This window comes from Bidens hawaiensis, unplaced genomic scaffold (genome assembly GCF_021521415.1).
Source record: "Bidens hawaiensis isolate Kalapana, Puna unplaced genomic scaffold, B.hawaiensis_p1.1 tig00001035_1, whole genome shotgun sequence".
NCBI lineage: Eukaryota > Viridiplantae > Streptophyta > Magnoliopsida > Asterales > Asteraceae > Bidens > Bidens hawaiensis.
This window is the reverse complement of record NW_027491061.1, coordinates 2,811,694-2,837,257: the sequence shown is the minus strand read 5'-3', so window position 1 is coordinate 2,837,257 and position 25,564 is coordinate 2,811,694. Positions and strand designations below refer to the sequence as shown.

The following is a 25,564-nucleotide window of genomic DNA, read 5'->3' as shown; positions in this document are numbered from 1 at the left end:
CGATTGGGTTATTCGTTCTTTAAATTGTAGCTAGTGTTTTGACCTATAATTTTCATAATAATCGGTCCATAAACACCCATTGTGGACCTTGTCTCACCTCCTTGATGTAGACGTTGTCGTAACCTTATGACTAACCGATATGATCGATCAACCACTAAGAAGGACTTGTGTCATGTGTTATGCTTTGGTTCTGTATTGACGTGTTATTTTGTATTAGTTATTTAAATGATAGCGCATGTTTCTAGGATTATGCAAAGATTTCTAAAACATAAATTTTACACGATTATGTAACAAAGTTGTGTCTGTCCTTACAAGGTACACCCAGCCTAACCTTTCAAAACTATTCGTAATGAGTCAGCCCGTTTAATTTTGGACCCAGTCTAAGACTTTTGGCCGTTCAGTGTCAGTCGCTCTCAAATCAAGCCGTGATACCACTGTTATATCTAATCAAAATTGAAATAAAACAACAAATATTTGGTAAGAACTACTAAAATTGTCTTGCGGGTGATAATATCCTATTACACTATAATTAACAATGGTTAAATAGCATAAAACGATTCCTAACATTTAACAACATGTGTTTGGTAACCGGCCCATTATGTGTAGTTGCCCAAAATAGCAACATTAATTAAAAACTATATAAAAATATGCAAGCTAGAGATTAAAAACTATATAAAAAAAAACTAGGAGTGCGAACTAGCAAGAAGGTTGTGCATTATTCGATATTGAATTGCTAAAAGCGCGGATTAGGGTCGAGCTTTAAAAAGTTTGAATTCGAAACTAAAAATGAATTACTGAAATAAACAAGTTTAGATCCAGGCTTCATTTATCAAACTCGGGTAGGAATGCAAACCTATTATTTGTATAACTTTATACTAGTATAATCCCCTTAATACAATAATAGAAGAACATTTGGTACACTTGTCACCCTAATACAAGCCATATACCACGTGTCAACCTATGAACAATTTTACTTATGTGTCTTCCATTGAGGCTGTAGACGTTTGCAAACCGCTTAATTAAAAGTTTGAATTTTGAATTTCTATCTAAACCCTAAGATCACTCTTACATCACTGCAGCCGTTCTGGAAACACAAACACAAGCCCTAACCTCTTTTTTAATTCACATCCACACGTTTCTTCTTCATATTCGTCTGCTATCTTTAGATTAGATCAATGTTTCTCTTCATCTTCAATCATCATCTTGTCAAGGATATTTTAGTCGATCTTCAATAAGGTATGTTTGATTGTTATTTCATTAACAGTATTAGCCTAATTCTTGTATTTCGATTTCATCTTCTTCACATGGGTAATCACAAAAAGACAATAGATCTAGAAAGAGGACATCCATTGAGGACTTTCGAATTCAAATTCTTACATTCTTTTTTGCTAGTTATCCTTTAGGCTTTTGAATTTTGATTGAGCGGTTTTAGAGAAGCCCCTACACGTGCTTCTTGCCTAGAAACGGATGGAGGTGACAGAAAAGGCTTAATGGAAAGCTTTCATGTCTTTATCTATTACTTTTTTGCTTTTTTTACCTTTTATTCTTTGATGTTATATTTTGTAGAAATATTATGAGCATGTTCAACTTCATCTTTGTCACAATCATCGGTAAAAACCTATATCTCTGTTCTACAAGAGGCGTGTTTTGGTTTCATTTTATTTGGGGTTTAATGGTGTCTTTTTGTTAATGTATCAATTTGTCTACATTTAAAACATAGATAGTTCAAAACTTTCCAAAGTTAAGTTTTGCCTAAAAAAAGTCAAAACAATTTTTATTAATGCATTACAAGTTTTTGTTTCATAAATTTTAGGTATTTTTACATATATCCCTTTTACTAAAACCACTAATTACATATATCCTCAACCTTAAAGAGTTAATTATATAGTTCCCCTTTTCATACCAAATTACTCTTCTACCATTTTTAAAATGTTTAAATGTTCCTTACAACTAACAAATTAAAAATATATATATAAAAGAATTTTATAATTAAAAGAAAAACCCACATATCTTCTTCAACCTATACTTCAGGTCTTAATTCTCCGGCAAGTTTCTGGTTGCTTCACATTACCGGAAACCACCATTATCTTTTCCAACCTACTATTTTTCCCTTTTTACTTATGCAAATGCAAGCCTTAATTCAACATCCTATCTCCTCTCCTCTTCCACCGTCCCACTCCACCTAGCTCCACAGGTTACGCCGTCGCAACTCTCAACGATTGTAAAATCAAACAGTTGCTTGAATCTTGAGCATACTAATTGTTTGGGTGGGGTTTCACTTCAAATCTGAAAAAATTGACTGTGGTGGTGTTCGCTTGAAAACGGATTGGGCAAACCGGTAAAACAAGATGGTAGTGGTGGTGGGTTGTGTGTGGTGGTTCACCGTCTTTGGTAACGAATTGGGAAGCAAGGAGAGTGGCTGAGGGGGTGGATGAAGTGGTGGTGGAGCGGTGGTTCCTTGTCGGAGACGATGAGCACTCCTCCGTTTACCCTTGTTTATTTGGTTCATCTTTGAGGAACCGGATAGTATACATGCAGAAATAGAGAATACAATACATTCACATTCATATGTAATTCATATATTTCTTTTATTTTTTTAATATAAAGGGTAAAATAGTATATTAGAAAGTGAATTTTTATAAAATGGATAAATATGTAATATATATACTTCAAGAATGGAAAATATGTAATTGTTTTTTTGTAGGATTAGGGATATATGTAATTAAAGAAATTAAGGAGGAGAAATATGTTAACGCCACTTAAATTTATGCAAATAGTTGGGATAATTCTATTTATGATTCATTTCTTCTTTGTTTAGTTATTATTTCTTTTCTTTCTTTAATTATTTTGTTTGTTCCAATTTGGTTTCAGTTGAAGCTAATAAGTTTATTTTTTACAAATGGTTAACTTATATATAATGTTTACTATTTAAATCAAACAGAGCCATTTTTTTGGACCGTCAAGAAAGTTTATCAATTTATTGGAAGTCATGAACTTTAAAGTTGCTATTGTATTAAAGTTCAACCATATAATTGACTCAAATTCACTTGTGGAACTGTTGCAGACCATTGGCATGAATTAGGTAATTCCAAAACTACCCTTTATTTTTGTTTATTTATCAAGATTATCGTTCGATATTTTGAATTATGCCATACGTTAAAAACGCCATTTTAAGTAAACCGGCTAAACTTATGAAAAATATTCAGCTTAGAAAGTTTTACCACCAATCTATCGACCTTCTAAGACTACCCAATATGATGACCTATTCAAAGTGTTACCAAAAAGGGTACCGTATCGTAATACCCGTATCATGCTGAAATATTTGGTACAAGTATTGGTGCATGTTTTTATTGATTTTGGTATGGGAATAACCAGGTACAAGTACGGGTACAGATACAGGTATTGTCCCAATCTCATCCCTAGTTGTAACCCAACCAACTTCTCTTCTGTCACTTGTCAGATTTATGCTGGTCTAAAACGGATTAATTAAGTAAATTATTTACTTGTGAATGAGATAGTTCAAAAGGTCAAACAACAAATTTATTCATTTTTTTCAGAACGGGTCAAACACTGTAAATAAGTAAACTCTTTAACTTGTGCTGAAATGATGGCGGGGTCAGATGGGCAAAACCAACAATTATATAATATTGGCTGAAACAGGTAAAAGGAGCAAATTTAATTTTTACTAGGTCTAACTAATAAGCTATATAACTTTGGTTGGGTCAAATAGGTCATATGAGTAAGTTCTTTAGTTTTGCCTGAAATGCGAGCAAACTCTTTGATTTTCTAAGAAGTATTAAAAATGTGAAATGAGTAAATTCTACAATTTAGGATGGAACGAGTAAAATTAGTAAATGTATTAACTGTTTTTTTTATATATGATTTATTTACACACACTTCACGCTTATCACCTCATATATACTACAAGTTCGGTAATCTTCTATGTTCAGTTTATGAATTTTATATAATAATTTATTCTCTTATTAGTTGGTGGTTATGCTCATCTTCTAACAAGATAAGATATGAATAATGCATATTTGAAAAAAAATATTTACTTCATATCAGTAATGATCATGGCATATATAAACCACATCAGCTATGTTTATTATGGTTTACCATATTTCAAAATATTCTTTAACAATAGGATAGAGGATGGAGATATATGTACTTTCCATTATTTATTAATTATGGTATTTATTAATATGTTGTAAAACATACTTTTGATATACCATGGGACGTCGATATATTAATGTTTTTATTATCTTAATTACAACAATAACCGTTTGTGATTCATGCAGGGTATTGGATAAATTGAATTAATTTGCTGCAGATTTATTATAATGGGTAAATTGATAACAGATAAATGTTTGACTTTAGTTAGTCACACTGCAGGTTTTGGTATGTAATATTCTCACCTTAAGGATATATGTATCATGAAAAGTACCGGATAAACCCATTTAGGAATCTATATTATTTTTTATATATATATGTATCATCAAAGCTCAATATATGAATAATTTTTATTATTTTATTATTTTTTAACTCGTGTAACATGCGGGTATATAGCCTAGTATATATATATAATATAAAGAAAAGATGGAATACACTAATCCCTATCATACAAAACCGTACGCGACAACAACAAGCGTCGATCTACACTTATCATTCAGTTGAAAGCGGTTGAGGAGATCCCGTGTATTTTTAAGCGAGAAGGGTACGATTTTCTTTTTGATTCGTCATTTAAATTTGGAAATTTGCGTATAAATGGTTACGATCCTGATATATAGCTTAATCAAAATCAATTTCTAATTTTACGAAACAATTTTTGTACAAAAAACTATCAATTGAGCTCTCTTGAGTACACAAATCAGTTTCTCAAGCGATTTTTGTGATTTTAGGGTTTTGAAATGGAAGACGATCACGAATGTAAGTTTTTTCTGTGTTTTGAATTAATCAACTGTAGATGTATACTATGTTTATAATCGACGGGGTGGCAGTAACCTGTATGTTAGTTCATACGAGAATCACATGATAATTGATTAGTCTTGTTTGTGAGCGTGTTACGAGCGTGTTCATATTAGGACTGTCTTGTTTTTTGATGTTTCATAATTCGAACGTATCATGAGCGTGTTACTATATCTTATTATGAGCTAATTATAATGTTGTATAATATGGGTGTCTTATGAGCGTGTTAGTATTAAGATTGTTAAAAATGGTTTGATTATAACTTTGAGCGTGTTTTGAGCATGTTTGAATTATAATTTTTATATTGATGTTTTTGTGTAGATAATTCAAGTGTTTTGGTTGAAGGACAAGGGGTTGATATCATTCCTGAAGTTGCTTCTTCATACAAACCTGTTAAAGAAATGATGTTTTCGTCAATCGATCAAGCATTTGATTTTTATTGTGAATATGCTAAAAAAGATGGATTTGGGGATCGTAAAGGTGGATCTTACATGCATGGTGGTGTATTAAAGACTAAGTACTTTACATGTTGTAAAGAAGGTCACAAGAAAGCTAAAATGTATGATTCAAAAGGTGATTGTAATGAATCAAGCAAGCCATATTACAAAAGGAGGAAGAGGCCGACAATTAGATGTGGTTGTAGAGCACATATACAGTTGAAATCTGTTGACGGTGAATTTTTTCAAGTAGATGATTTTGTTGTAGATTCTGATATGCAGTTTGTTCGTTCTGCTAGGAAGTTAACACATGTCCAAGAGGAAGCTATTTATGAGCTTTCTAATATGAACTTGGGCCTGTTACAGCGTTTAACCTTATGAGAACACAGTACAGTGGGTTTGAAAAGGTAGGAGCAACTCTATCACTCCGATTTGAAGGTTGAAAACAACCACATAGAAGTGATCTTTATGAAGTATTGGCACGAAGAAAATAGCAACTTCCTTCATTGTTCTGACATCACACCTCATCATCTGTTTCTCAATGTTGTCCGTAAACACATCGAGTCTTTGTTCGTTTGTGTGACCAAATGTCTCATTATAATGATCACTTGTCTGCATAAGAATTCAAATAATGTTAAAGAGTTTAACAAGCTTTTTTAAGATAACATGTATAATTAAAGCATACCAGCAGTGTGCTTGTACCAAAGAGCCTGAATGGTGATTCTGCAGATTTTTTCTTTTCTTCAAAGTTCAAGAGTTCACATAATGCATCCATTGCGTACAAACCAGGACAAAAACTCTCAAAAATCACCTTAAATGAATCTGTGTAAGTAGTCTTGAAAACCTCTTCCCATATATCGTCCATGCAAAAAAATATATACCCCGCAATTGTGTTTTCATCATCTGTGACTGATGTGTTTAGTTCAACCTCTCTTAAAATATATGGCGGTCTCAATGCAGGAGGTAACTTTCTCTTTCTTTCTTCTCTAACCAACTCTTTGTCTTTATTTTCTTGTATTAATGATCCTGCAGATGTAATTTTGGGTATCATTTTTGAAGTTGATGTCGGTGTTATGAAATCTTCACTTTGTGACATACCAGTGTCAGCTTTTGAGTTTTTCACTTGATTATTCTCTTCAACTCTAGTAACTGAAAAACAATTTCAAGTCACTAAAGCAGATTCTAAATTTTTTTACGTATAAAGTAAATGCATTTTTTTCTCTTACCTATGATATCTTCTAGAGTCGCATTAGTGTTTATGAGATCAACACCATCTTTGGTTTCACCTCCTTGTATCATCTCTGATGCAAGGGCACTAGACTCTTGGACATTTGTAGGAACATGCACCACATCAGCTCCAAGTGAGATAATTGTGAAGCAATATAGTGTGAGCGTGTAGAAAGCGTTTATGTATGAAAATGGTAAAAAAAAATATAGATAAGCGTTTAAGAAGCGTTTAATACCTTCAGCTTCTTTTGGAATTTCAGCTTCCTTTGGACGTTTTGCAACAATGTGTTTCATCTTGTCGTCTTTTGATCCAACTTATGTATCTTTCATATGAAATATAAACATATTAACAAAGCGTTTGACAAGCGTTTAAGTTTATTATTGAAGCATGTTAATACCTTCTTTTGCCCATGCAAGTACTGTAGAGACAACTGAATCAAGTTTATTATTCCCTTCTAGCTATGTTACTATAATTTCTTCATCTTTGTTTACATGAGATTCATTACCAATGACAGCGGTCATATAAACTTTTATAAATAATATTCTTTTAAGTTGTATAAAAGAAGTTTTTAATTTATTACCTTTTCGGTCTCCTTAACCTCTGTATTTACCACTGCATCACCACACTTTGCATCACCAACCCTTGCACCACTAACCCCTGCATCATCAACAGTTTCCCTAGATTTTTTGTTTTCTTCTGATAGATTATAAACTTCAGGAATCGTACCACTTCCTTCTTCACCATCCACATTATCTGAACCAACTACTGCATCTGAATGAACTGACTCAATTACGGGAGCTGTATAAGAAGTGGGAACTTTCAATGACATATATATTTATATATATATATATATATATATATATATATATATATATATATATATTTATTAAAGAATTAGATTGCTTTTCTCACCTAAATTAAGGAGTGTGTTGTTTTTCATGGTTTCAATTTCTTGTGTTTTGGTAACCACATTAGGATTGAATATGTCTTCCCAATCACAGCACCTAGCAAAGATTTGTGGATTTGATAGATGTTTTTTCTTCTCTTCACTGACCAATTTATTGATTTCTGTGCAAAGTATTTCAAATTTCTTCATCTTCTTATCCATTTTCTTATTCCAAGACTGTAAATTGAAAATATAGTTTTTAATTAAATTAAGAGATTCTGATTTGATGGATGTCTCACCTTTTGTTCCGTTGTTTCTTTTGGTGGTAGGTAAGCAGATATTCCAAACAGTTGAAGTGGGGTCATATAAAAGTCGACCAGCTCTTGCGTGTGTGTTCCCAATGCATTTGCAAACTCAAATGTGAATACGTATCATCATCATCATCATCAAATTCGCCTTCGGCATTGTGATCGGCATTATCTGATTCTGTTTCACTTCCCCCATCTGTCCCTGACATATGTTAATGTATCATTAAAAGAAATATACATTAGAGTTTTTTTAGATGAAAATAACAAGTTTTTGGTTGTTACCATGTTTTTGGTTGTCACCATCTGTGTATCAGGCTGATGTATCGCGTTGTCACCAGCATGTGCGTCACCAATTGTTTCTACAGGTTTATCAGCAGAAGGAATATCAACTGTATTATCAGCAACAGCTTCAGGATTTATCTTGTCACCGGTGGCTGCAATCTCACCAGCAGCTGCAATCTCACCAGTAGCTGGAATTTCACCAGCAGCTGCAACATCATCTTTTCCAGCATTAGCATTATCAGTTGCAGGCTCAACATCATCTTTCCCAGCATCAGCAGTATCTGCAATTTCACCAGCAGCATCAGCAGTTTCAACATTAGCTTCCTCGTTTTCAACATCATTCCCATATGCAGGAGCGTCTTCCTCGTTTTCAGAATCATCATCTAAAGGAGGTCCGTTATTATACAAGTATTTGTCCATCCTTGCAAGAGTTGTTGTTGTTATGTAGTTGACTGCAGGTGTTGTGACTGGAGCCCCAAATGTACCATATTTCTTCTGGTACTCATGTGTGTAAAGCATCGTAAGAAAGGTGATTGGACCGTTGTATTGTGCATTGACATATTTCCATTCTTCCTTTGTCATCTTTAAGTTTTCAATTACATAGCTGCACCAGTCCATTTTTGGAATATCTGAAAGTTGATAAATTGCGGTGATGAATCGTTGGTTGACTGTTGTTGATTTTGCTATACATGTGTTGAACAACACAAGGAAATTAATTTTAAACATGTCACCAACTCCTTGATCATCCGTCAATTTCTCTCTCACATGCTTTATAGTTATTCTTGGAGTCAGGAATTGGTTCTTGAACAGATCAGTAGTCGCATCATCCCCCAACATTGGTCTACTCCTGTCTAAAACGGGTATCTTTCCCATTGGTATACCCAACACCTCATGAACTTTTGTTGCTGTTATCTTAATAACACCACTGCCAATGTTCAATTTATTAAACCGGTGATCGTAGTTCATCGGCAACCAATGCCCTAACATTGATGGAGTTTGGGTAATTTGCAGGTTTAATATTGAACCAAACCCCATTTCTTTTAAACAATCTTTTTGGGCAGAGCTCATTGCACTCACTGCATCGACAATATTAAATGGTGCACATCTAAGCCGCAACTTTCTGTCTAGAAATTCAACAAAAGATTTCCTTTGTACCCTCTCAGCTGGTTTCTTTCTTTAACAACCTTCTTCCTTGGTTTTTGGAAGTATGAGTCCGAACTACTCTCTTCCACCTCTTTCCTCTTCTTTGATAAAAATTTGTTGATTGGAACTTCAAAGTCCGAATCAGAGTTTGCTTTAACATGTTTTGTTTTAACCTTTCGCTTAACTAATCACACATAAAACTCAGATGTTAAATATCTTCAAAATGGTCATCAAACGCCTAATACTATATGCAAAACCAGTTGTTCAGTTATCACAAACAAGCTTACCAAACGTTCATCAAACGCACAAGACCAGTTAAAGAACATGTTATTCAGTCATCACAAACAAGCCTACCAAACGCTCATCAAACGCACAAGACCAGTTAAAGAACCTGTTATTCAGTCATCACAAACAAGTCTAACCAAACGCTTGTCAAACGCTCATCAAACGCACAAGACCAGTTAAATAACATGTTATTCAGTCATCTCACACAAGCCTACCAAACACTTGGTATACCCATATGGTGAAATCAACCCAAACGCTTTTCAAACGCTTACAAACAGAGGTTAATTGACAACGTAATAACCAATAATTAAAAACAAATAATACAATTTAAGATAAAATTAAACCCTAAAACGATACTGATTTGTTGTCAAACGCTCATGAAAACAACTGTTAAAACCTCTCTCAAACCTAAAACGATTACAGGAATAATAAACAAACACCTGATTTATTAGTAATCTGAGGTTTATCTTTTTTAAGCTTTGATCTTCGTTCCTTCGTTGAAGCAGATGAGTTAGGGTTCTTTGTTTTATCCATCTTCATTTTTCAATTGAATGCAGTATGCTTCAGTTGCTTCGTTGCCGGAACAGTTGATAGTTTTAGTTGATTGAATGAGTACGCTTCGTCGCCGAGATTAGTTGATTAATAGGTTGATTATTGCTAGTGATTTTAGGAGACTAATGGAAACTAATTGACAATCTTACCCTTTTTGAAAAATAGAGGCGCGTGTTTTGAAAAATTTGATCGACGCTTGTTGTTGTCGCGTACGCTTCGTACGATAAGGGATTAATGTACAGTAACCGCCCTCATATAATATACTTACATTTTTTTTATTATATATATATATATATTATGACAAAATAACTAACTAATAAACATAAAGTTCTCTATAATAATAAATATTATATATAAAAGGAAGACAACAAAGTAATTTCATATATAACAATTTAATTAATTACAAGTGTTAATGTACAATCCTATAAAGCATACAATAGTTGCATGTTTGTTTAAACTAGTATTTTCCTCTTGTGCTACGCTGCGGGTGGCAACATTCAATCAAGAAATTAGCTTAGTCGTGCGTTGCAGTGGTATTCTAACATCTATAGAATTCCCGTTACAACTATTTTTTGAAATTAAAATACTGAAATACTTAAATTTAATTTAATAAAGATGATATAATTACATTAAGATTGCCACTAATTAAATAAAATTAAAATAAATGATAGTTTTGAATTGAATAAAAACAACCCATCATTATTATTTTATTCCAAATTTATATATGATTTGAGTGTCAAAACATGATTATATATATCCAAAATTAAAGTCATAAGTAACTAACATTAACTAACACGTAATAAAATAATAATATTTGTTATAAATAGTAAAAGAATGTGAGATAACTAACATTTACAAATTAATTAAAGCTGGCACAAAGGATATTATTGTATCGGGTGAAGTGACATCGAGAGGACATTATGTAGCAGTAAAATGGTCTAAAATGCGTGTTTTCTTTTACCAATATTGAAACTTTATATCTATGAGTCATCATAAATGAAACCAACATTTTGTATTTATAAGTTACAACAAACTTTTTACCATGTTAAGATCAATACACGTGCAAGAAAGTTTGTATCACTCACGAGCTGTTTGTAATAGTCCTTCAATGTTTCCTTATTCATACAAAAGTTGAAGAAATCTGATACATCAAGGCCTTGAGTCACCATGGTTTCTCCTTAAAACCATCAATATCATCCTCAAATATAGTCTGTCTTGCAGAGATCCCCATCTTCAAAACATGATGTTGATCTTTCACTAACTTGAGATTGAAGATGAAGCTTGATCTTTCACATTCTTTGCTAGATGGGAAGATGTGAATAAGGGAAAGGACTTCCACCAAGTTCATACCATAGGAGAGATTCATTTGGTACGCAAATAACAAACCCTAAACCTTAAAACCAAGCACCACTATATATATATGATATATGATTTTGAACTTGTATTGTGAAATGATGTATCTACAGAACAATCCTGGAGAGATTACTTTGTGTGGTTGGAATGTGGTTAGAACTCTAATAAACACACTCGTTTTCATCGAGTTGTCTTTGAATCTAATCAGAATAACTGTATCAAAATCCTAAAGCCAGAAAAAAAAAGAAAAAAAAAAAGAAAAAACTGAAACTGGACTGAAACAAAATCAACAAAAATAATTAGACAAAAATAAACCAAATACCGAAAAAAGCCGTAATAACTAAAACGAAACAAAAAACGGAAAAAATTTTAATCAGACCAAAATGAAACTAAAACGCTAAATAAACTTAAATGAATCTTAAAAACTAAAACTTAACCAAAAAAAAGACTGAATAAACTAAACGAATATGAAAAAACCTAGCCATGTCTTTTCAAAGCATTATAATCATGCAAGTATATAAATTCAGAATGAGTATAACAAACTTTATCATAATAAATTATATAGAACAACTAATTACACAAATGTAAATGCAAAATGATAAAAAACAAAGCTTAAATAAACTCGCGTGACACGCGGGTTAGAAGCAAGTATATATATAATTTCAAGCATTACTCATTATTGCTTTGTGTCACATTGATGGAGAAACAAAGTGCGTGGACCAGTAATTTTCTATAAAAGTAAGGTAACTCTGCACAAAAAGAATAAAATAAAACGTGTTTAGTTAGCCCTTTAGCAAGAATAAGTTATAAAATAAGTTTTAAAGTTGAGCCAAATTGATTTGAGTGAGCCAACTTGACTTTTAATCGAGTCGAACTCATGTTTAAAGTTCCAACTCGATTTTAGTTTCGGTCATAGCCGAGATAGCTCGGTATGAAGTTCGAGTTGAGCTCAACCGAACCTGGGTCGTCTTGTTACAAACATACCACCCCTAAACTCGTGTGATTATCGTATAGCTCAATCATACTCGTTTCCCATCTTTTGCATGCATGGACTTAACCATTCAACTCAGGTAACTATAATCGATATAACTATCATATGATCTATAAATTACATATTTAATTTAATTATATAAACAACACTTATTTTGCAAAGGATTCTAGCATGGATAATATTTATATCGTTAGGAAAGAAAAGTGAGACAAAAATTCAAAGGATATAAATATAACATTAGTTTATTAACACACAATATTGGTTTTTATTATTTTCTTTTATGATTAAATAAAGTAAAAAAAAAGGTACCGAAAGAGTCATCGGTGTTGACAACTCCCCCATGTGCACCACCCAGCAAATTAGGACCGTCAAACGTGGCTTACATGTACCATGGGTCTTGTTTCACAAAACTTTCATACTTTCACCTCCATTTTGAATTATATTTTTATATAACCCTATATATACATACACTTTGATGTCTTCGAATGGGTGGTTTTTTAAGAACACAAATACAAATGTTGAATAGAGAGAGAGACATTATAGATGTGAGTAGGATAGAGAGACATGTGTGGTTTGGGATTTAGGTAGTTTGTGAGAAGCCCGTGTAGGTTTTATGTGACGGAGATGAGAAAGAGAAATATGTTGTAATTCGTGGAAGAAGAAAGAATGAGGCAATCGGTAGTCCATGATGGAAGTGACGGGAAGTGTTAGCATGAAATAGAGAAGGTACTTGTGAGCTTTCTTAAAAATGGTTTCAAAGATAAAATTTAAAAACATATAGAAAATGAGATGTAGAGAGTTTCTAAAAGGTGAATAAAATTTAAAGACAAAAATGTTACTTAGTTCAATTATAAAGATGAAGACGTAGAAACCATCATAAATGCCCCGACTAAGTTGTCAACTCTTCGAAGGACTTATTAATGTATGAAATATGGCATATAACAAACTCTCAAGGGCTAGAAATGGAACATGTGTCAATACATTGGTACTTTTATGGAAAATGACATGGATAGAGTTGGACTCCACCTGAAACATCAAACTATAGTGGGATAATGTTGATTTTCTTATGTTGTTTCGTTAGCTTTTATTAAAGTTTTTATCTTGATGACTTTCTTTATAACGGTTGTATTTTTTAATTAAAAATAATCCTAAATGAATGATAACTGTTGCCGTTATTATTATTATTATATTTTAAGTTAAGAGTAACACTAATTTCCTGATTATTTGAAGAAAAATAGGTGAACTGAGATTAAATCGCACATTTAGTTAAATGATATGAAATATATGGCTGAGATTAAATTTAATTAAAAAATAAAGTATGAGAGAATAAGTATTTTTGATAATTACAGAAATTTAAATGTTAGTTATACATGTATAAAAAGTCGATTCAATGTGTTAAAAAATACCGTAATTTTTTGTACATCACTTACACTTACGTATTACACATGTGTAAAAAAATTCGTAAAAAAAAATTTGTTACGTTGAGTTCTTTTCGAACTCTTAAAGTGGTTCTCAAAAGAATTCAATACTCTATGTGTGTGTATATGAAAAACTCTTATTTCCATTCTCAGATTCTCTGCTTTTGTTACACCTCTTATGGCTTTCTCTTCTTGCCTTTGCCACCATCAATCGGCACTCAAGGTATGTGTTTGTTTCAATATTTTCCACTTCAAATATCATCATTTATTCTTTGTTTTATGACTTATCTTGCTTCATTTTGCACCCATTTTTGTCTTCATTGCATCCTGTTTGTCATATCCAGTTAAGTTGTTTATTTTGAAATATCTTTTAGCAACTTAGGTTCTTAGATAACCATCAAAAGGGGTCTGCACAATCTTGGACCGTCTATTGGAGAGGTTCGTATTTGGTTCGACGATTCGTCTAAAACTGAAACCAAACCGTCCAAATTCATAAAAATCCGAGTTTTCATTCGGTTCAATGACATGTGTTCATTCCAAACAGGTATAAATTGAACTGGTTCGGTAGGGCTATAAACAGATACCAGTTCAGTTTTCTTTTTCGATTTTGTCATCTGCGCAACTCAATTTTTTAGGCCGAAAAGAAAATTTCTCAGAAAAATTTATTTAGGCCTAAATTTTTTGTTAGTTTATGGTTACTTGATTATTACACGTTTTGTTCTCAAATTTGTACACTCTTTATTAGTTTCTTTTGAACTATCTAACATTAAAAATTAAAAAATATAATCACTAAGTTCAATAACAAAATTCTGGTTAATCTGTAAATTTGGTTTTCGGGTGGGTTTGGCTACTTTGGTTCGGTTGTGTCACTTATTTCTGTCATGGTAGTAGTAGGAGTATAGTTGTATGATAACGGGTTTTAAACTACATTACCTTTGTTTTTTTCTCTCGGGCCTAATTACGGGTTTTCCTTTATTTCAGGTTAAGCTCTTCACAAAACCCACATTCACTCTAAAAGCGATGAACTCTGAATTATACGGTGTTCATATTGGATACAAGGTAACAAGTGACTGGAGTTTTAAGGGTGGATCACGGGCCATTGTTGTACCTAGCCCAAGAAGGTTCAACCTGCATAGAAAGAGCTTATGGTTACACGCATCATGTAATTTTTTATAGTTTGAAAACATAAGTTTAACTGGATATCTGTTCAATGCAATGTGACTAAGTTACGGTTTGTGTAGGGTTCACAAGTCCACAATTAGCGGGAGATGCTTTTACGTTAGGAACTGCTGCTGTTCTTCCGTTCTACACCCTCATGGTTGCAGCCCCGAGAGCCGAATTGGTAAAGTAGTTCGTTCTGATTTGATCGGGTTTGGCTCCAAAATGTTGGAAATAATAAAGTTTTGGTAACCTGTATAATTAAATGAGTCGTGTTCGGGTTGACCTATTTAATCCGTTTAATTAGAGAAATCAACCTGTTAATAATAGAATATTAATAATTAAAAAGTATATTTTATAAGGTCAACACGCCAACCCGTTTAACTCGTTTAGATAAACGGGTTACTTGGCCGTGTTCCGGATACACAATTTTACATGTATCGGCTAGGGTTAATTTATTTTTAATAAAATTATATGGTTGGTGTTTGGGTTCATCAAACCTACTGACCCAACATGACTATCACCCCTTGTTTCAATATGGTTATTCTAATCGAGAAGAACTTATCGGTTAGAAATTTTCTTAATGGAACCAAAGTTTGTTGCAACAATGTTATTCCAATAACAATGTATATGTGGTGCAGACCAAAAAGTGCATGGGAAGTAGCATACCATATGTCGTACTTGGGGTTTTATACTCATACCTTCTTTACCTCTCGTGGACACCAGATACAGTCCGATTAATGTTTGCAAGCAAATACTGGCTTCCAGAGGTCTGGTTCTCTATTGAACGTGTCCCTATGTATGCATACACACACTTTTGGAGATGTTCATTACAAAAGACTAAACTATTACGAGAACAAAAGAAATAACCATTAATCGTCTAACTTTTTTCTAACAATGGTTCAATTTTTTTTTTAAATTTACCTTTTACATGTTTAAGACAAAAAGAAAAAAAAAACCTCAAAACTAATTTGTTCATACTTCTTTTTCACTTTCACACGTTTACTAACACATGTGTAGATATGCGTAGGAAATATCCATACACATGATCCGCATAAGCTACAAGTGTGTAGGTTCTATAATTAAAATAATTTTGTTTTGTGTTTTTTCTCTGAATTAAAAAAAAAACAATAAACATTGCTTTGTAACTAGTTCTTTTTTTTTAAATTTAAAAGATGAATGACTTATTTTGTTGTATTTTTTTCTCGCAAAAGAAAATTTGTCTTTCGCCTAGAATTCTCCACTATAAACATATATAAATGTTTATAACATTACAAACGGTTTGTTTATTGACAGCTTCCGGGAATAGCTAAAATGTTTTCAAACGAGATGACTTTAGCCTCGGCTTGGATCCACTTATTAGCCGTTGACCTCTTTGCTGCAAGGTAGCTAGCTCACTATCATGTTTCTTGGTTGACCACTTGACCATGGCTCGTACCAAATGCTAACCCAAATTGTTTTGTAACCAGGCAGGTGTATGAAGACGGGTTGGAGAACGAGATTGAGACCCGGCATTCAGTTTCTCTTTGCCTCTTGTTCTGTCCAATTGGAATACTCATTCATGCCATCACCAAGGCATTCATCAACATGTCAAGAGATTCAAAAAACGATATTCATTGATGTTTGTTTACTCCATAATTAGGCAATTGTTGATGTGTCGATCGAAACCATCGAATTTTGTTCATATGTTAATCTAATAGGTTATGGATTTGGATTTGGCATAGTTGCTTATTGCTCAAAGAAGTGAGTCAATTAAAAGTGTGTAAACACATCTAGAGTTGATTGCTAGTTTGCTACTGTTGATCATTTGCGCATTTGACAAGTCTGAAAAGTGACATAACGAGTCTGAAGGGTGACATGAGCCCATCCAATAGACCGAATGGTTAACACAACATGCTTAAGGTCACAACTTGTAATGAGTTGGTAAGTAGAAGTTTCACTATTTTTCAGATGCATGCCTTTTAAACAAGTCAAAAAAAATTTGTTTACCAACCTCAGGTTAGACGTGCACAAATCGGGTATTTAAAAAACCCGGAACCGGGTAGGAACCGGTTCCGGGTATGGTCAACAAAAGTCAAACCAGGTTCGGTTCCGGAACCGGTTCCGGGTATAGTCGGGTATTTGACCGGGTTTTGACCAGTTCCGGGTCGGGTTTTGACCGGTTCCTCCGGGTTTTTTTCGGGTTTTTGACCGGTTCCTCCGGGTTTTTTCCACCGGTTCCGGGTCGGTTCCGGTTCCGGAACCGGCTCCAGAGGAGAAATCCTATACCCGGTCAGGAACCGGTTCCGGGTATGGGTTAGAACCGGTTCCGGGTCGGTTCCACCGGTTCGGTTCCGGAACCGGTTATTTTGTGCACGTCTACCTCAGGTTAGATAAAAGTGTCTAGAGCTGTTTTATACTTCATACTTGTTACTTTCATGCAAAAAAAAAACAAGAAAAGATCATAAAATGCAAGTTCCACAACCAAACTTAACAAAAATCTGAGTACAATCTGAATATCTTGAAGTCAAACATCAAAATGCACCATAGAGTTGCAGCATTTCAAATGACAAAAACAAAATTGAAACAATTAAAAAACTAGAAATCATTTAAGCCTCGGTTATCAGATACTCAAACACAACATCTTTCCCACAGAGCTTCTTGTAAGCTCCTCCAAAAGTCTCCAGCTTGTACTCAGTATCATTTCTTTCCTTTGGGTCCAGGAAGATCTAAAACAAAACCATAACAATAAACAAATACTACAAAATAAACCACTAAAAGCATGAAGTTTTACCAAAACTGATTAGGATACCTTAATGATTTTGGACCCATCAACTCTGTATCTGACACGCTTTCCAACAATCTCAGCAGGGTACACAATATCCTCCAGCATGGCATCATGGACAGCTGTCAGTGTACGGTTACGTGGCCTCTGAACAGCTGAACCCTTTTTAGGTGGCGGAAGCATCCTTCTAGTTGCAATCAGAACCACATCCTGCCATTATATATTTGCTAGTTTATACAAACTTTGAAAAATGACATGTTAAACAAATCTAAAAATCTTGAACTATACAAATAAACAAGTGTTTGGATAAACCTAGGAGAGTGCATGTAACTGAAAAAACCAATCCGTAACCAAATAAATTGAAGCGAAATGGACAAAACAATTACGTAAACACTAAACTATCAGTCAGCTTCCACTTTTGCGTGTAATTCAAACCTAAAAACCAAACAAAATTCATGGATTTCAAATTATTAACTTTGACGTTTAAGGAATTCATAGGAGTTCAACATATTATAAGTATACTCAAATATTTTAGCACAAATGTAAAATGAATACCTAAATATTAATTAACAAAAAGATTTAGGCCCAAGCTCTTTATACTATTAAACAATTCTATCAGCCCAATAATTTCTTGCTAAAACGACAACCAAAAAAACTAAAACCAAAAAAAAAACAGACAGTTTTCAAAAACTCAATAACTGACCCAAGCACACCGCGTTGACTATTTACCCATTTAGTTAAACAAGTCAACCCATCAAACCCTATAGCACGCTTAATCATGTCTAACTTAGATAACTGTGTTAAACAGGTTGGTTCAAGTCCAATGATTCGCCCAGTCAACCAAACACTGCTACAAAGCAATAAAGTGTACCTTGCCACTAAACTTCTTCTCAAGCTCTCTCACAAGCTTAAGGTGAATCTTGCGGAAAGCTTTCCTGAGTCTGTAAGGAACATGAATCACCACAGCCTTTCGGTTTCCAGAGACATCGATTTGCCTAAAATAACAACAAAAAAAGCAATCAACAACTGTCACACCCATGTAAGCAAAATCCAATAAACAAGATCACAATTGTAAGAACGACACTCACGTAGCACTGTTAATGTAAAGATCCTTCAAGTCACTCTTAAGGTCCTGGTTTGCGTTTTCCAAATCAAACAACGCCTGCATAAACAACGATTATAAATTTAACAATACAAGCATCATTCAAAATAAACAAAATGCAGGTCAGCATTCAAACTGAACAATACTTGAGCAACGGAGTCTTCGAACTCTGTGGGTTCGACATCCTTGTCCTTGTGAATCTTCTTCCTTGAAGTGTACATCTTGCAGGGTCAAACTAATCATCATCAAGTAATAATGAATCAAAGTTAATTAGTTTCAACTCAAATACTTTTGCATACTAAAAATAAAGAGAGATTATGTAACAAGTCCAATATATCTTGTTAAAAAAATCAGTTAAAAACGAACAAAATAAAATCATATTTCTAGAATTGCAGATTACTACACCCTTTCTGCAAATTATAGTCTAGAGTGCACCATGTCAATCTAAAAAAAAACAGTTGTTTATTAGTCTAAAAGCTAGGTTAAAATAAAGTGTAAGGAAATCAATTAACACAAAGCTAAGAATCGGAAATTTCTACTAAACCAGGATAGGATAACAATCAATCTACGTAACGAAAAGTGAAGATTGGAAAGAAAATAGCAAGGAAGATGGACGTACAATGGATGGCTGCTGTGATAGGAGAAATCGGCTGAGAGGAAGAAGAAGAAGAAGAAGAAGAAGAATATAAATACCCTAACTCTATTATAACCATACATACATTGCTCCTTTTAATTAACTTGGGCTTCGTTCTAAGAATATGGGCTGGGCTTGCATCAGCTTCGATGTTTTTTTGGATCAACATGGGCTGCTGAAATATATAATTTGAACTCTCGCTGTTCAAACTAACTAGTGTTAGATGGTGACTCCTTGTAAGTGGTTCTATGTTCACGACTTGACTTGACTTGGTCTCACCCTCGTTTGCTCCGTTCCTGAGAATTCGGGGGACGGGGTGTGAAAATAATGGCCTCGTAAAACTTAGGTAGCGTTTGGTACGCAGAAATGACATAAGAAATTGAATGATTCATTACGTGGGTATGAAGAAAGTAGTGTTTGGTTACTCAATGAAATTGAATCATCCATTACACATGAAATTTTATTCCATCAAAATCATTCATTCCTACCCCATTCCTTTTTTTTTCATTTCATTCCTCCCTCACCATACTTTCTCAACATCACCACCACCTGACTGTCACCGTCACTGTCGCCACCACCTCCGCCACCACCACCTTACCACCAGCGCTACCACAACCACCACCACTGTCGTCGCCACCCTACCGTCGTTATCACTACCAGTGCTACTACCGTCACACCCACCACCACAACCACCCCGCCTAACCGCCACCATTTTCGTCACCGGAGCTACCACCACCACCGTCGCCAATTCAGTTTTTTTTTTTTTTTTTGGTAAAAAAATATTTATTTTGGGATAGGAATATTTTTATTATTTCTATTTATTCCTACAGTGTTTTTTGGATATCAAACAACATAATATTCATTTCATTCCCGTAGGTTAACCAAACAAGCCAAATGAATGGTAATGATCCCTTTCATTCCATTCCTTATCTCATTCCATTCCCTCTTCATTACTTCCAACCAAACATGCCCAAGTCTAAAAGCGTTGAGGCATGCGTTGATGATCGATCTAAATTTTAAAGGTGTTTCTTTTAAAAATACAACAAAAACATGAACGACTACAAACAAACGAGCAAATGGACGTTATTATCTACATTACCAGTCAATTTTGTTGTACCTTTTGTTCGATGTTCGCACTTTGTTTGCAAGCCCTAGTATGATAATCGCTGTTCTATTTTACATATTAAACCCAAGAATATAATCAATACACACACATAAGTATAACCAAACTGTTAATACATATTAGTAATAATTCCTTTTGTTTATAAACTCGGCAATATTAAAACCAAAGGTATAACCAAAATGTTAATACATTTTCGTTATAGATTTTTTTAAATTATATAATGTCTATTTTTTATGTAATGTTAAAATTTTTGTGTTTTTATGTTTCAATATGTGGGAAAAAAACAAAGATCTAAGGAAACGAGTTGGCTCAACAAGCTACAGGCTCCTCAAGCTTTTTAAGAGTCGACTTTGAGGTTAGTGTTTCAAGTTGTTAAGATAATTAAGTTGAGACAGCCTTGGGTCCACTTGAATTTTTTATGAGAAAATTAGCATTTGCCTCCCGGTGTAATATCATCACGAGATGGGTTAACCACTGAAAACAAATCTGCGAAGGTTATACCGTTGTGAAATTTGGGCGGGCTCAGTCTCATCCCTTCCGTCAGTTGACCATCCTGTTGACCTGTGTAATGACTAATATGCCCTTTACATATGCGCAATTAGAAGATCTGAGTTTCATATAATTTACAAGTTTACCCCTGAAACTTATTTCCCTCCGAAATTTTAAATATTTGTTTTTTTATAAACTTTTCACCCGAACTGAACCCGAAAACAACCAAACGAACCGATATATTTCAGTTTTTATAAACTTTTCACCCAAACCGACCCCGAAAACAACCAAACGAACCGATAGATTTCAGTTTGTTGTAAACTTTTCACCCGAACCGAACCCGAAAATAACCAAACGAACCGATATATTTCATTTTTTTGTAAACTTTTCACCCGAACCGAACCGAACCCGAAAACAACCACACGAACCGATATATTTCATTTTTTTTGTAAACTTTTCACCTAAACCGACCCCGAAAACAACCAAACGAACCAATATATTTCATTTTTTTGTAAACTTTTCACCCGAACCGAACCCGAAAACAACCAATCGAACCGATATATTTCATTTTTTGTAAACTTTTCACCCGAACCGACCCCGAAAACAACAAAACAAACCGAACCCGAACCCGAAGACAACCAAACGCACCCAAACCCGAAACCGAACACAATGAAGATTAGGGATGACAAAAATCCCCGAATCCGACGGGGAAACCCGAAAACCGGCTTATTTCGGGTCGGGTCGGGTTTTGTTTTTTCGGTTTCGGGTCGGGTTTCGGAGATTGTTTCGGGGATTGTTTCGGGTTCGGGTTCGGGTTTGGGTTCAGGTACCCCCGCCCCGACCCGCCCCGATATAATATATAAATATAAATATAAATAATATATATATATATATATTAAAAACCTAAACCTACATCCAGACATCCACTCAGGCACTCATCCAGACTCCGCCACCGCCAGTCCGCCCCCGATTCACTCAATCGCCGTCTGCACCACCATCACCATCCACTCAATCGCCGTCTGCACCACCGGACCACCCTCCTCCTCCTCGTTTTGATCCCAGCCGAAGTATGTAATCTCACTCTTTAATCACACACACACACCATTCTTTTCTTCCCCACTATCACACACACACCGAAGTATGTTTTCTCCTTTTTTAGGGTTTTTCATTTGAAATTGACCTAATTTTGTTGTTGTTGCATATCGTATGATACACCGTTCTCTTTGCGATTGATGATTGACATGATAATTGATTTGGGGAATCTAATTTGTTTTAGGGGTTTCCTCTTTCCATGATAATAGACTATATTAATATTAATATTATCCTCAATTATATTCATATTCTTACTCTATGGCCTCTCGGTCTCTGTTTCATTCCACCGCTTTCTCATCCTACCACCTGTAAGATCCCTAATTCTCTTATTATTATTATTATTATTATTATTATTATTATTATTATTATTATTTCACCTGTTTTCACTCCAACTTATGTTAACGTAAATATTAACGAATTTATTCCGATCGAATTGCATGTTTTAATGTAAATCGTATTGAACTTATTGATTTCTGCTAGCTAGCTATTTAACTGCTCCTGCATTGAATAATTAGACTGTAGTTGACTGTTGATTGTATTCGGTGAGTACGTGTAGTCAAATTAGACAGTTTGGCAGTTTGCGTGTTGTGGCTATTGAGATGAGTTTGGATTGGAGCTGGATAGTGTTTGTAAGTATGTGATCGATGGCTTGTTGATGAATGAGATGGCGATTTAGGTTAACTTGATTAACTCTGACATGAGTTCCGATTGAATTATATGTAACACGTAAGTCGTATTGAAGTTATTGATTTCGGTTAGCTAATTAGCTGCTGCATTGAATAATTTTTTTAGCTCTGATGATTTTCGTGTTTCGTTAGGTTGTTAATTATTGCTTTGGTGGAAGACAAATGGAGGTAAGTATCCGACACTTCAAAGGATGGCAAAAGATGTATTGGCAATTCCAGTTTCCACCTTTGCCTCTGAATCTGCGTTCAGTACAAGTGGAAGATTAATAAGTTCTCACCGAAGTCGACTTCACCCAAAAACTTTGGAGGCTTTAATGTGTGGTCAAAGTTGATTGTTGAATGAGATTCGAGGTAACGCTATATTGAATATTACATTATTACTCATGTTATTTATCTTCATAATCATGAATATATGTTTATGTTATTACTATTAAATATAGAAACTTGTTCGGAAGAGACCGAGGCATATTGCCGCACCATTGAATATGAAATGGATGTGGAAGAGGTAATAATATTTATAAAATTTACTATTTTTGTAACATAGCCTTTATTCTTTTAACTTGGTTGATTTATTGATAAATATTCTTAATGTAGGTAGGTACTAAAGAAAGTGGCACGACGACTTTGGATGATTTGGTTTGATTTGGTATTTAGATTTGGTCGCAAGTTTGTAGTTTGTGTATTTGGCATGATTTTTCGGCCATGTAGACTTGGTTTTATTTCCTTTGTAACACATTGTTTCAGCTTTCATGTGTGTGATGCAGAAGTTTATTTCGATAAATGTTCAGTTATGTGATGAACCAATTTCGGGTCGGGTCGGATCGGTTTCGGGTTTTCGGGTTCGGGGACGGGGCGGGTCGGGGGGGTACAAAAAACCAAACGGGGAATCCCCGATTTAAACCCGACGGGTAATGGGGCGGGTACGGGGATGGTTTTTGGTTTCGGTTTCGGGTTCGGGTTCGGGTTAAGCAAAACCCGCCCCAAACCCGCCCCGTTGCCATTCCTAATGAAGATAAACATTTCTGTTATATATATAACACAAACAAAATACACAACCAAATACATATATACATATAACAAAACACCCGAATTATAAACTTCGGGATTTTGCATATAACGAGTCGAACCCGAACACTACGAAAGGAGAAGTGGGTCGAGATTCCACTTCCGTCGTAACGCGATTTGGGCTTCGCCTGCGAACATAACCAACAAACGAACGAAAATTCTTCGAATTCGGATTCAGATTCGGGTTCAAAGATTAACTTCAATCGGGACTCCAAAGAGAGCCCAATTGAAGTTGACATTGAACGTCAAAACCATTTTGATCGGACGGGAGTGGTTCGACGGGTGATCGGACAGTAGTGGTGGTGATCGGATGGGATGGAAGTGCGGCGGTGGCGGAGGTGATCGGACGGGAGTGGAGGTGCGGCGGTGGCGGTGCTGATCGGACGAGAGCCGGAGGATGGAGGTGCGGCAGTGGCGATGGTGATCGGTGAAGATGGTGAAGTGTGCGGAGGAATACGGTGAAGATGTATATATATATATATATATATATATATATATAATATGATGTTGATTAGATTAAGGAAAGATGAGAAGGTGGAAAGAATGATAGGTGGAGGAAGAATGCGGAGGAAGAATGTGGAGAATACCCAGTGGAGGACTGTCATTTTTCCCGGCAAACTGGTTTTCCAAGCTCAAGAAAAAGATACTAAACAGAATGGCTCAGATATATCACCTAATTGTATATTTGTAAAAAGTCTAAAACACCCTCCAACTTAACGGAGGTTAACGGAAAAATCTAACGGAAGGGCTCAGACTGACCCGCCCAAATTTTACAACGGTAAAACCTTCGCAAATTTGTTTTCAGTGGTTGCTAATTTTCTCTTTTTTATTAACAAAGGTAGCATAATCTTATTTAAACAAGGCATTAAAAAGTGCATTAGAGGGGAAGGGGCACATGCAAGGGTAAACTTCATGGGTTTCAAACCACAAAGAAAACTCACCCGACTCATATGGATAGATTGCCAAATTACAATTTATGAAAAGCATTTGCCATGAAAAATATATGAATGTGTAATTAATTATTTTATTATCTATATTACATTTTAATATATGTATATATATTACATTATAATACGTATGGTCTCCCTTGTTTCTCTCTCTGAGACGCCGCAGAATTTATTATCCACGTCCGGCCGTCCAAGCAATGCCCGATTCCCATTAATTCTCCGACGAGTGTTAAAGATGTTTACCGACAAACGAATATCCGGCTTCGTTATTGATTGCTCAATCAGTCAATCAAAACCGTTGTATGATTGGAACGCTTAATTGATTGCAACCATTTATTGAATGCTTCAATTGATCAGTTAGGGTTATCAATCTCGAAACCCATGGGTCTCCAATCAAAACATGCAATAAAGATTTGCTTCAATTCGATGGTGATCTGTTTCAAAATCCATTTAATCAATGTTTGACAGTTCTTATCTTCTGTCTTTTAAAGTGGTCGATGATAGGTTGCAATTGCTACAGCCACTCACGATTGCAAAAAGCAGGTGTGTGCGTCTGAGAACCCAATCCTACATATACTGAGATATCTATTTTTTTGTGCATTTTGTGGAATTAATCAAACCAGTTCATTGCTGCTATTTAATTCGTATTGTATGTT

At 34.6% G+C, this 25,564-nt stretch overlaps 3 protein-coding genes across 5 annotated transcripts; 2 read left to right on the top strand and 1 right to left on the bottom strand.

Annotated features, from left to right (window-relative positions):
- The first annotated feature begins 4,907 nt into the window (after nt 1-4,907).
- LOC143556615 (uncharacterized) lies at nt 4,908-5,775 on the top strand. Its single transcript, XM_077045892.1, has 3 exons — nt 4,908-4,926; nt 5,287-5,683; nt 5,769-5,775. The coding sequence occupies exons 1-3, from the start codon at nt 4,908-4,910 to the stop codon at nt 5,773-5,775; spliced, it is 423 nt and encodes a 140-aa protein (XP_076902007.1).
- Nucleotides 5,776-13,558: 7,783 nt separating this feature from the next.
- Nucleotides 13,559-16,781, top strand: LOC143556830 (protein ABA DEFICIENT 4, chloroplastic-like). Of its 2 annotated transcripts, XM_077046074.1 has the most exons (7): nt 13,559-13,668; nt 14,002-14,071; nt 14,830-15,010; nt 15,090-15,190; nt 15,648-15,776; nt 16,303-16,391; nt 16,476-16,781. In XM_077046074.1, exons 2-7 carry the CDS (start codon nt 14,027-14,029, stop codon nt 16,624-16,626), a joined length of 696 nt encoding a protein of 231 aa, XP_076902189.1. In that variant the 5' UTR covers nt 13,559-13,668; nt 14,002-14,026; the 3' UTR covers nt 16,627-16,781. The 2 variants fall into 2 exon arrangements, with proteins under 2 accessions (XP_076902189.1, XP_076902184.1); XM_077046069.1 differs by lacking the exon at nt 13,559-13,668 and having other exon boundaries at nt 13,987-14,071; nt 16,476-16,779.
- A 664-nt stretch (nt 16,782-17,445) lies between these two features.
- Nucleotides 17,446-19,530, bottom strand: LOC143556815 (small ribosomal subunit protein eS7-like). Of its 2 annotated transcripts, none has more exons than XM_077046059.1 (6): nt 19,488-19,530; nt 19,019-19,093; nt 18,859-18,932; nt 18,642-18,765; nt 17,798-17,980; nt 17,446-17,714 (listed from the first exon to the last, which is right to left on the bottom strand). In XM_077046059.1, the coding sequence occupies exons 2-6, from the start codon at nt 19,091-19,093 to the stop codon at nt 17,595-17,597; spliced, it is 576 nt and encodes a 191-aa protein (XP_076902174.1). In that variant the 5' UTR covers nt 19,488-19,530; the 3' UTR covers nt 17,446-17,594. The 2 variants fall into 2 exon arrangements, with proteins under 2 accessions (XP_076902174.1, XP_076902169.1); XM_077046054.1 differs by having other exon boundaries at nt 19,019-19,107; nt 19,492-19,509.
- Between the last annotated feature and the right edge of the window lie 6,034 nt (nt 19,531-25,564).

What these genes read in the sequence shown, in the direction of transcription:
- LOC143556830 (XM_077046074.1), top strand. Translation starts at nt 14,027, where the DNA reads ATGGCTTTCTCTTCTTGCCTTTGCCACCATCAATCGGCACTCAAG. An exon ending in ACCATCAATCGGCACTCAAG is followed by an intron (nt 14,072 to 14,829) that starts GTATGTGTTTGT and finishes CCTTTATTTCAG; the next exon opens with GTTAAGCTCTTCACAAAACC. An exon ending in GTTGACCTCTTTGCTGCAAG is followed by an intron (nt 16,392 to 16,475) that starts GTAGCTAGCTCA and finishes TTTTGTAACCAG; the next exon opens with GCAGGTGTATGAAGACGGGT.
- LOC143556815 (XM_077046059.1), bottom strand. Translation starts at nt 19,093, where the DNA reads ATGTACACTTCAAGGAAGAAGATTCACAAGGACAAGGATGTCGAACCC. An exon ending in CTTTACATTAACAGTGCTAC is followed by an intron (nt 18,766 to 18,858) that starts GTGAGTGTCGTT and finishes TTGTTATTTTAG; the next exon opens with GCAAATCGATGTCTCTGGAA. An exon ending in ATGGGTCCAAAATCATTAAG is followed by an intron (nt 17,715 to 17,797) that starts GTATCCTAATCA and finishes GTTTTGTTTTAG; the next exon opens with ATCTTCCTGGACCCAAAGGA.